Source organism: Octopus bimaculoides, chromosome 11 (assembly GCF_046866305.1).
Source record: "Octopus bimaculoides isolate indiv1 chromosome 11, ASM4686630v1, whole genome shotgun sequence".
NCBI lineage: Eukaryota > Metazoa > Mollusca > Cephalopoda > Octopoda > Octopodidae > Octopus > Octopus bimaculoides.
Genome location: NC_142938.1, coordinates 38,230,358 through 38,242,712, shown reverse-complemented (window position 1 = coordinate 38,242,712; position 12,355 = coordinate 38,230,358). Strand labels below are relative to the sequence as shown.

Here is a 12,355-nt window from a genome sequence, read left to right as displayed (position 1 = left end):
ACTCATATTTGCATGTGTAACTGGCAAATTCAACGTTTCTTTTGATAAAATAGGTTCATAACTATATGACATTCTTTTTTCTTCCTTTTTACCACTGAAGGTGTGTGGCTTCATGGTTAGGGTATTCTGCTTATGATCGTAAGGTCATGAGTTTGATTCCAGGTGGTGCGTTGTCTTTGAGCAAGATACTTTATTTCACATTGTTGAAGTCCACTCAGCTGGCAAAAATGAGTAGTATCTGTATTTCAAAAGGTCAGCTTTGGCACACTCTGTATCATGCTGAATCTCCCTGAGTCCACATGTTAAGGGTACACATGTCTGTGGAATGCTCAGCCACTTGAACATTAATTTCATGAGCAGATTGGATTGTCTGGAACCCTCATCATAACCAATAGAGTAGGTTGCATGGGTAAACCTAAAAGTTTGTTTTAACAATTATCACTACCAACAACACCAACTATCATCATCGTCACCATGACCACCACCAACCATCATCATCATTGCCGTAAACTCTGCCTCCACCATGACCATCACCATCAACAGTGTTTGGAAGTACCAACTAAACAGGAAACGTGTGCTGGAAACCTCTTTTAGTAGAAGTAAAATAGTTAGTAGAGTAATATGGGTAGTGATTTAGGCTATATTGTGGATTGTAGGTTCAAATCTATTCCTGCCATTTCATTGTTTCTGACAAAAAACCATACTATATACCTCAGTTCACTTAGCAGTTGAAAATGAATAGCAGATTATGTCTGGAATGTTACTTAGTATCCTGTTTTAGAAGAGAACTGTATCTAATGTACTTTGTATGATGAAATTGGAGCTAAACACTGGATTTTTGGGGATTAGCATTGTATTTTTCTTGATATCTCAAACTTGTATAATCTTGCCAGTGAGTGGACTAATATCTTCTTGCCTGATGTAGTTATTTCATTAGTTTCTGACTTAATTAACTCCAACCACTGCCTCATGAATCACATTTACTCAACCTTACCCATACTAATACAATCATCTCTCTCTTACATTGACCAATGAATCCTTTGATATCAGTTGCTTATTTCTGCTCACTTGTGCACAACTTCTCCAGCAAGTTTACAACAGACCCTACTAATTACTTCTCTAATCACTGCACACTGCAAGTTCTTTGCATTTGTTACCCATATTTCACTGCTGCACAGTGTTGCAGCCATATTAATCTCTGCCCAGAGAAATTTAATGAGCAAGCATAGAAAATCTAAATAGCTACATTCTGGTAAAACATAGGAAACTGACTGGGTTTAGAATTATTGATGCTTGCATGTTTGTTTGCTATAATTCATAATTTGTTTGTTTATAAATTGATTTCTTTCTTGGTCACATTGACCAGTTACTGCCATTCAGCCTTCTGAGCTCATTAAATGAAGTACTAGTTGATAATATATATGAACTGAGGTCAGTATAAATGGCTATAATCTAGAAGACGCTGCTTCCTTGTAGGCAAATTTCACTGGAACAGTCAAAAGATAAAAAATATATCTAATTGAAGTTGCTCCACTTTTATTACTGGTACTAATTTCATTGAAATTAGGAGAATGAAAGAGATGTCAATGTTGCCTAAGATTAAGATGACAAGCTAACAGAACTGTTAGCACAGTTGGCAAAATGCTTAGTGGCATTTCATCTGTCCTTATGTTCTGAGCTCATAAACTGATGTGGTCGACTTTGCCTTTCATCCTTACAGGGTCAATAAAATAAGTACTGGGGTCGATGTAATCAACCTACCTCTCCTTCAAAATTGCTGGCCTGGTGCCAAAATGTGAAGCCCATATTGCCTAAGATAAAGGTGGCAAGCTGACAGAAGCGTTAGCTTGCTCAGCAAAATGCCTAGTAGCATCTCGTCTGTCTTTATGTTCAAATTCAGCTGAGGTTGACTTTGCTTTTCATCCACTGGGGATCAATAAAATAAGTACCAGTTGAGCACTGGGGTCGTTGTAATTGACTTAATCCTTCCCATGAAATTACTGGCCTTATACCAAAATTTGAAACTAATATTGCTTATGATTTTTTGTCACACTGTAAGCATCAAAGGGTAAAACTTTGTACTGTAAGGTACCTAGAACAGTGTTTCACTTCTTCTGACTGATTGTTGCATTTAATTATGACTTCTTAATTTCCTACAAGAGCAGTAATTTCTTATAAAGAAGCATTGTTGATTGGGCTTATTCAAGTTACGTGCCTGAGTATTTTATTTTATGAACTGTTATAGGATTTGAACTCAGAACTAGTTTGGCCTATGCACAGGGAGAGACAAAGAGAGCAGAGGATACAGTAACTCAGATTTCTGAAGGTGTAGGTGAAAGAGTCGGTGAGATGGAAGGAACAGTTGTGAATACCTGTGTAGATGATGATGTTAGAGAGAAAGCGACAAGTGCAACAGTATGGGCAAGAGCAAGGGAAGAAGCCAGGGTGAGTGCCAGGAGGGGTTGGGTTGAGGGATGGTAGATGGTAATGTAGTTGTTAGATTAGGGGTAAAGGGAGGCAGGCTAGTGGGGACGCAGCCCACCCTTACCGGCTACCCCATCCCTGGTATGAATTTCTTCCATTGGCATAGCACCACAAATTTGAAGCCGTTGATATATTTCAGTTAAATTGATCCTGGTACAAGATTGACATTTTTATTTTTATTGATCTTTAATGAATGGTTTGCTTTAGTTGAGTTTGAATCCAGAATGTAGAGGCTCAGAACACTGGTGCAAAGGTGGCAACTTTGAGTTGTGGTGCTGATTCCATATGATGCCTCCAAGTCTGATGCATATGTTTTAGACACTGCAATCCTCTCAGAACTACTCTACACTGCACAACAGAAGCTAACATACTTTGGCTACATTTGCTGCCAACCATTCGACTGTCTGCTGATAACTTGTCATACCTGGTGCTATCACAGGTGAGTGACTCAGTACTAAGTTGATAATGTAAACAGTGGATGAGCAATAGAATTGTACACCACCTTTGATCAATTCATTTGGTGCAACTACAACTACTATCACTACTTTGGGTCATTTAATTTGGTGCATTACCATTGCTGATACTACCAAGACAGCTGGAACACCTTCTGCTCACTAACCATTCCTTGATCAGAGTTAGATGATGACCACAACAAAATACAACTGATAATACTTATAGGCAAGAGCTGTTTAATAAATAAAACCCCTTATATTATCAATAAACTACTGTCTTTAATAATTGAATAAAAAAGAAAAAACAAAAAAAAATGTCTGTTTCCTGTAACCTATTCAGACATTGTCTTTCAGTCTGGGGAATTTTCATATTGGTTGCGAAGTTTGTCTGTTTAATTATTTTTGTATTTTTCTTTTATTGCAGATTCATGAAGGCAAAGGAAGATGAAGATCTAGCATGAAGAACAACTAAATTGCTTGGATTTCTTAGGAAAGCATTCTTTGTGCAGGATTCTTATTACTATTTCTCCCACTAAAATGACTGTCTCCCCACTGCATCCTTGAAACAACTGTTGTGGTCTCCTGCTGATCATTTTTTCATTTTGCTTGTTATGGATACTATTTAGAAACTTCTCTCTTAATAAACCTGATAACCTCACTGTAAAGGGCTTGTGTTGTTTTGTTATATGGATTTTTATTTAGCTTTCTAATTAATTTTATCATGTGTTTAGATCTGAGCAGCTTAAAGAAAAAAACAACAAAAGATACTATTAATTATATAGTACGCTAGATCTGAGAAATCTGTTTCTTCTGTCTTTGGGGAAAATGGATCATTCATCAAATGGTGTCACAACACCATCTGATTCATCTGGTGCTGGAGATGTGCACCATCCTTACAGAAGTTTGACTTTTGATCATACCAGTGAGCCAACTGGAGAACGAGCTTGTCATCGGACAAGTTTTTCCCTGGATATCACTGATAAAACAGAAATAGACAATAGTCAGTTGTCGAAGCGAGGCATAATTGTCACAGATATTGATCAAGCGATGTTGGACCATGACACCAGAATACTTGCTCAGATGAACAACATCAGGGCTCAAAAAAGTATCGATGTTATGGCTGTTGCTCCACGAGCAACAGGCATGCCCCTTCTCTCTCCAGAACCAACAGCAAGTAGCAAAAAACATTCATTGCAAGATGCCAATAGTGCTATAGCTTCTGCCAAACTTCTTAGTTCAGCAAATAATGGCCCTGAATCAGGAACGGGCAATGAATATGTGAAACAATTCAATAACACAGTACAAAGTTCTTTAAATGGCAATTATTCTGCTTTTAAAGTTGACAAATTACATTGGCCGACAGAGGTTCCAACTAAATTGAACTTCAGTCATCTGGAGGTTTTTGAAGGTAGGTTTTAATTTTTCAGCAAAATTATTTTTTCAATTAACTTAATTACAATCCGCTTCCAAAATTTGTGACCTTTGTACTCTTTATTGTTATTCTTCTTAGTATTACAATTTAGGGCATGTAGAGACAGTAGGGTCACTGGGTTAAATATATACTATATCTATTCGTGTGTGTTTATATTGTTACTTCACCCACAATGAGGCTTTGTAATATTTCAAACTAAATATCTTCTGATATTTAGCTGAAATCTTTACAAGGCTTATGTTTCTTTCATTGTTCCAGCATTGATAAAATAAGTACCAGTTTGACTGACCCCAGCAGAAATGGGGTCCTGTAACAATGTAAATTTTTCTCCACTTCATTCCTTTCTGTTATCTGTAGTTGAGTTAGAACATGAGACTAGATTTTAATTTTTTCTTTTTACCTCTCTGTTGTGTATTCAAATCTTGCTTTGTGGTTAACTTAGTCTTTTATCCCTCTGAGATAAGTAAAACAAACACTGATCATATATTGGTGTTAATTTAATTGCGTTTACTCCTTCTTTTTGAATTTCCTTGTCCTAATGTGAGAAATCATTAATATTACTATATTAAGGTGGCAAGCTTAACCCCCCACCCATCAATCGGTTGGCCTTGTGCCAAAATTTGAAACCCATATTACTATTACATTCCCAACATGACCACATGTATGGCTGAAGCAAATAGAAGAATAGTGTTGATGATGTAAGGGGGGGCCAAAATCATCATGCACTATATTAAATTACCTTTGAATATTTAGTTAATTCTCAGTATGTTCTGAGTTTAGATTCCACCAGGGCCAACTTTGTTTTTAATTTTATCCATGATCAATAACACAAAATACCAGCCAGATTCTTGAGTAATATAATTAGCCATCCTGCTCCCCTTAATTTGTAGCTTTGTGTTCACTTAAGGTTTGAAATCCTTATTTATTATCAATTGGAATTAATGTAGTGGATGGTAGAATTGGTATTTACTTATTTTCTTTTACATTCTGAGTTCAAATCTCTGTGTTGATATGCATGACTATCAGTTGAGTTTTGGTAGAGGTGGTTAATAAAAACTGACTGTGCCTTTTGTTCTAAAATTTGTAGGTGGCCTTGTGCCTTACATTATCATTATTATCATTCAAAGTAGGGAGGCAAGCTGGCAGAATTGATGGCATGCTGGGCATAATGCCTAACAGCATTTTATCAGTCTTTACATTCTGAGTTCAAATTCTGCCAAAGTCTACTTTGTTTTTCAGCCTTATAGGGTTGATAAAATAAGTACCAGTTGAACACTGGAGTTGATGTAATCAACTTATCTCCTCCCCAGAACTTGCTGGTCTGTACCAAAATTTGAAACTATTATCATTCAAAGTGTTTTGCTGTGATGGTGGGGGGAGTCATTATCATGTCAGACAAAAATTTTTAGTGTTGTTTCTTCAGGCTCTTTGCATTCTTTGTTCAGGGTCAATAAAATAAGTACCAGTTAAGCATTGGGGGTTGATTTAATTAACTATCCCCTCCCCAAACATTTCAAACCTTGTGCTGTAGTAGTAGAAAGAATTATTATTAGGCAACAAATTGGCAGAATTGTTAGAGCACCAGAAAATGCCTTGTGGTATTTCCTTCAACTCTTTATATTCTGTGTTTAAATTCTACTGAGGTCAACTTAGCTTTTCATCACTTAGGGGGTCAATAAAATAAAATACCTTTCAACAATTGGGCTTGATGATATTGATTAACTCCCCACCCTCAGAATTGCTGGCCTTGTGCCAAAATAGAAACCAATTAAATTCCGCTGAGGTTGACTTTCCCTTTTATCCTTTTGGGGTTCATTAAATAAGTACGAGTTGAACACTGGGGTTGATGTATTCTGCTTACTCTGTCCCCAAAGTTGCTGGCCTTGGGCTAAAATTTGAAACCATTATTATTGTTATTATTGGTAGATTGGCAACATCATTAAAGAGTTGCAGTATTTGCTCCACCTCTTTACATCTTGAGTTCAAATCTTGCTGGGGTCAACTTTCATCTTTCTGGGGTTTATTAAATATCAACCAAGTACTAAGATCAACTGGTCTCTCATACCGTAATTTCTGACCTTGTGCCAGTGTAAGAAATTATTACAGGAAATGAACTGGCAGAATCATTAGAGCATAAGACAAAATGACTTCCAGTATTTGTTCTGGGTATTTCTGGGTTCAAATTCTGTTGAGGTAACTATACACTTTATCTCTCTAATTGATGAAATAAAGTACCAGTCATATAATTGGGTTGATGTTCTTACCTGTTTCTCCTAATTTCTGGCCTATGCCTATATTAGAAATTATAGTACTACTGATATATACAATACCTTATTTTCTTCAAATCTAGATGAGACATTATGAAGTAGATATCAAGTATCAATAATAGCAGGATTCACCACCACTGTCAATATAATTAGTCATCACTCACAAGTCAATATGACTGGATAGCATGTGTGTACCATGCTTTCACTCATTGTTTTAGGTGCTTGTATACTCAAGAGTGGACATATACACCCTCTTGGCCCTCCAACTCTTGCTTCAGCAGAACAAGATCTTCCAGATAAGAGAGAGGGTTGCACCAGCACTCAGAATTATTTCAGCTGAATAGACTGGAGCAATGTGAAATGAAGTGCCTTACTCAAAAACACAATACACTGCCTGCTCCAGAAATTGAACCCATGATCAAATGATTACGAGCCCAGTACCCTAACCACTAGGTCATATATCTTCACATGTTTATGGAGGTTACATTGTTTTTTTTCTGCTGTTCCTTTGTTGATATTAATGTTAATTTTAAACTCTGTGGTATGGTGATGAAACCAGAGATTAAAGGTTCAAACCTAACTACCCGACTTTTATATTGGTATTTTCTTGAGGTTCTGTGATTTTGCATTGCTCTAAAGCCATTGGCACTGTTGGTTTTTGTGGTGTATTTTCATGCAGCATCTCTGTTAGTGTTGATTTGGAGTTGCTATGGTGTTATTGATGCGTAGTGGGTGATTGTGTTGTGTAGCTTGAGGCTAGTTCTAATGGAGTAAATTTATAATCAAAGATATTTTTATCATGATTCAATGTGCATAGGACTATATTATCTGATGTATCATTTTGTTTTTGAAACAGTAGAGTGTGATTTGAGAGAAATTTAGCTGCTATTTTTAGCTGATTTAGTGACCATGTAGAAATTCTTAATTGAATTGTTACATTGATTTGTTTTTCACTCAATAGCTAATTGTTGAGGTATCATTCTGGATCAATGTCTCTGTTGCAGAGAGTTGTGATGTTGCTGTAGTGGTTTGTGTAATAATGGTACAGTGCACAAAGTTATGTTGTTGTGATTGTTGTTGTTTAGTTTTTAGTCAACCTTATTGAGTAGATTTATGATTAAAAGTTCTTAAGATCAAAGGTATTTCAGACATAACAATCCTCTCTTAGGGTCATGCAGGACTACATTGGATAATATATCCTTCCTTTTTAAAGAGAGGAAGATGTATTCTGAAGGAGATTTGAGTGCTATTTCTAACAAGTCACCATGCAGGGGCTCTCCTGGTTCATTGTGAAGATGCATGGCTTAGTGATGAGGGTATTTGGCTCACGATTATAAGGTCATGCATTCAGTTCCTGGCAGCACATTGTGTCATTGAGCAAGACACTTTCTTGTTGCTAAAGGGCTTGCCTTGTCACATTCTGTGTCACACTGAATCCCTCTGAGAACCACATTAAGGGTACATGTGCCTGTGGGGTGCACAACCACTTGCAAGTTAATTTCATGAGCAGGCTATACCATTGATTGGATCAGCTGGAACCCTCATTACTGTAACCAACAGATTGCTAGAAAAAGAAAAAAAAAATCCTAGTTCATTATGGTACAGTAATTGTTTAGCCCTAGGTTACCCTAGATTAACTACACTTATGGCCAGAGTATTTCAGGCTTTGATCATCCTGTCTTTTATCCATGTGCTAAGAATTCAAGACTGCATTTCCAGCAACTTCTTTTTTAAGATAGTAGGGTCTAATTTGAGGAGAATTGGTTGCTATTTCAAGCTAGTTAACCGACCACATTGTGGCTCCCATTGATGCACACCAAATCATAAAGTTACTAGAGTTACTATTCTACACTAAACTGAGATTATATATTTTAGTTTAGCCATATACACAATGCAGAGGATGGTTTAGAAAACACATTTAGAGTATTCTCCCTCTAGAGGTGAACATTTTCAGAATTTCTCATTTTATTTTAATACATTGATTACTTTATATTATCTCCTCCAGGGCAGATGTTACTGCAGTGGTTAAGTTCAGGTTTTGCCAATTCAATTACCACTCAGAGCTGTGATCAAGTTAACTATAAGCAGGAGCGTCGGTTGGCCATCAGCCAAATCTGTACATACCTGATGGCTGCAGGAGTAATTAAACAGCTGGACACTACTCAGGAGAAAGACTTAATTTTCAGGGTGAGTAGTGCTTCACATTTGCTCATCTTATTTCTATATTTAATTGATATTTCTGTTTTGCTTATAATTAATATATAGGTGTTTATATATATATACATATATATATATATATATATATATATATATGATCAGAAAAGGCCAAATTTCACCTGAAGATAATTACTGATTCTCAAACACATTCTCTTGTTTTTCTCCCACACATATATATGTGTGTGTTTATACATACGTGCACACATGCAAACAATAAAAGCATATATACGCACACATGCACACACATGCACACACCCATACATGGTGGGCCAAAAGTCACACATAAAATAAGTTCAGTATGTTCTGGAATTGTCAAATACATGCTTCAATTTTTCTAAAATTGTATAAAATAAATGAAATAATAATGAATGCACATGTACTTGTACATGATGAACAAAATTGATAATAAGAATGTAATATATATAAAATGTCAAATGCTTTGGTGCATGACTTTTGGACCACCTTGTATATATATATAATATATATATATTGTTTAGCATCTGTTTTTCTATGCTAGCATGGGCTAGATGAATTTGTTGTTGTGGCAATCTGTTGTAGCCAGATACATTTCCTGACACTAAACAGTACCTGCCTTTTGAGTAAGAGATCTCTTATTTCACATGGCTTTGAAGTGAGTAGGTAATTCTTTGTCAGGAAAAATATAAGCAAGCAACAGAGCTAAACACACACACGGTTAGTATGATGGCTTATTTTTCAGTTTCTCTGCCAAATCCGCTCAATAGCCTTTCATCAGCCTGGGATTTTACTAATCTCCAAAGTGCCATACAGTGTGACTGAACTCAAAACCACATAGCTGAGAAGTGGTTCTCTTTCTCTTTCTCTCTTTATACACACACACACACATAGAAAAATGTATATGGGGAAATATATATATCCTGTTGCCTGTTGATGTTATATATACATATATGTATATATAATGTATCTTTTTTAATTTATTGATATGAACTCTAATTTATCAATGTAAATATTTTCTGTTTATAAACGTATACAGGTTTCTGGTACTTTTTAGTTATTTTTACATATTCTTTTTCACTATATTTCAATTTAGACTTTTAAGATTATTGTGTATTTATATTATTTTAGAAGCAAGGTAGAGCCTGTGACTTCTTTTGGGATCTCTGAGACTCACAGGAGGGAGTGGGGAATATATCCTCCAACTGAAGGAAACCTGGCTCAAGTGCTTGCAACAGAGTGCCGAGAAAGCATCAAAGGGCCATGTGGTGGAGTTAAATTGGGCAACAAGTTAGATCTAGTCATGTAAGCCACAGTAGGATTAGAACTCAGAACAAATAATCCAAGGTTTCTTAGAATAAATATATATATATATATATATATATATTGTGAAGGACCCCCTGTCCGTTCTTTATTATCTATCTATTTCTTTACCATGTAAACATCGCTCGTTTGATTTGTTTTCCCGTTTGTCTTAAATTCATGCATTCCTTTTAATCGCCACGCTTTATTTACTTATTTTCTTTACTTTATTCAAGTTTATCGTTCCTTTAACTCATTCTCTCTCTCTCTCTCTCTCTAAATCTGTCTAAATTTGTCTACCATAGTATAAAAGTGCAGAAGTGGCTGGCTTGCAGTATACCCGCCCCCACCCCTCCACTAGTACTGGAATTTCTTATCCTCTGTCATCCTTGGTTGTCTCCCGCGAACACTTTTAAGGGCCTAATGCCATCCCCTCCTACCCAAGTTTATCGATCTTATAGCGCATAAAGATGGTGTAGTGTATGCAGGTTGTAGGTATTGTTTTGTTGTCGCCTTCTAGCATTTGTGTTGGTGGCACGTTAGAAAATCATTTGAGCGAGGTCATTGCCAGTGCCGCTGGACTGGCTCCCGTGCAGGTGGCATGTAAAAAACACCTTTTGAGCAAGGCCGTTGCCGGTACCGTGTGACTGGCCCTTGTGCTGGTGGCACATAAAAGCACCCACTACACTCTCGGAGTGGTTGGCGTTAGGAAGGGCATCCATCTGTAGAAACTCTGCCAGATCAGATTGGAGCCTGGTGCAGCCTTCTGGTTTGCCAGTCCTCAGTCAAATTGTCCAACCCATGCTAGCATGGAAAGCGGACGTTAAACAATGATGATGATAATGATGAAGGTGCATGGCTCAGTGCATAGTGTCGGGCTCACAATCATGAGGTAGTGGGTTCAATTCCTGGACTGGGCTGTGTGTTGGGTTCTTGAGTAAGATACTTTATTTTACACTAGCAGAGACAACCCAGCATTGCTTGGGATTAAAATGGTATAGCTTTTTATTCTTTTACTTGTTTCAGTTATTTCACCATCCTTGGCACATAAGTAATGTGTGTGTAAAGTTTAGAGAAAATTGGTTGGAAACTGTAGAAATGTATGAATATTATACACACACAGGAGTGGTTGGCGTTAGGAAGGGCATCCAGCTGTAGAAACTCTGCCAAATTTAGATTGGAGCCTGGTGTTGCCATCCGGTTTCACCAGTCCTCAGTCAAGTCGTCCAACCCATGCTAGCATGGAAAGTGGACGTTAAACGATGATGATGATGATGAGACACACAGAGACATCCTTTGTTTTATATATATAGATTGCTCCAGTTCACTGCAGCTGTAGAAATGAGTTGTGTTGTCACTGATGCCAAGCTGGATCAACCTTTGCCTTTCCCTTGGATAACATCAGTGGCATGGAGAGGATGTGCATGGGTGACTGCTGGTCTTCCATAAACAACCTTGTCTGAACTTGTGCCTTGGAGAGTAACTTTCTAGGTGCAGTCCCATGGTCATACATGACCAGAGGGGGTCTTTACCCTTTATATTCTGCCAGTCAACCACAAGTACACACACACACACCTATACATGTGTGTGTAGTTTTTCTTGTCAACAAATTATCTTGTCATTTCATGCCTTCAGAGCTGTGTGGAATAATATTTCCTTTACTTGAAAGCCTGGTAAGGTTTAGTGTCGGGAAGTGCATCCAGCTGTAAAATAATGCCCCAACTAACTTATTCGTCCAACCCATGAAAACATAGAAAATGAATGCAAAAATAGCTGAAATATACTCATTGACACATGTGTGTGTGTTTATTTACATATACCGTAAAAACCCATGTAATTTGTGCTCCTGTGTAATTTATGCAGGAGATTTTCAGGATAAAAATTGTTAAAAAAAGCTTTTACTCATGTAAAATTTGCATGCAAAAGTTTTCAGAATTGCTGATGTGGCCCGAGGGAAATGGTTTTCACTGACTTATGATTAGATTTTTAAAAATTTTCATCAAATAAAAATAATTTCTGTTTAACAGGTATCGCATTGAAAGCTATTAAATTATGAAGTGTTTGTGTTATTTATTATAAACTTTATTTTACATTTCTTGCCCACAAGAGATTATGTCAGAGCTTTAGCATACTTCTGTATGTCTTCTCAAATCACAATTACAGGAAAAGTTGTTGATAATTCTTATCAACAAAAACAAAGCTGATAAATACGCACAAGTGTTGCAAAA

General features: G+C 36.8%; 1 protein-coding gene and 1 long non-coding RNA gene across 8 annotated transcripts in view; one reads left to right on the top strand and one right to left on the bottom strand.

The window, feature by feature from the left end:
• LOC106869955 (uncharacterized) overlaps window positions 1-12,355 on the top strand; it is a 130,463-nt gene that overhangs the window by 22,388 nt on the left and 95,720 nt on the right. For all 3 annotated transcript variants that reach the window (XR_016243642.1, XR_001409471.3, XM_014915900.3), the window contains exons 2-3: window positions 3,361-4,344; window positions 8,641-8,822. Coding sequence is in view for 1 of the 3 variants with exons in the window: in XM_014915900.3 (XP_014771386.1) it covers window positions 3,762-4,344; window positions 8,641-8,822 (765 nt within the window). In the remaining 2 variants the exon portion in view is untranslated. The remainder of the gene's footprint in view (window positions 1-3,360; window positions 4,345-8,640; window positions 8,823-12,355) is intronic.
• LOC128249071 (uncharacterized) overlaps window positions 1-12,355 on the bottom strand; it is a 61,183-nt gene that overhangs the window by 31,698 nt on the left and 17,130 nt on the right. The gene's annotated exons all lie outside the window — the stretch shown is intronic.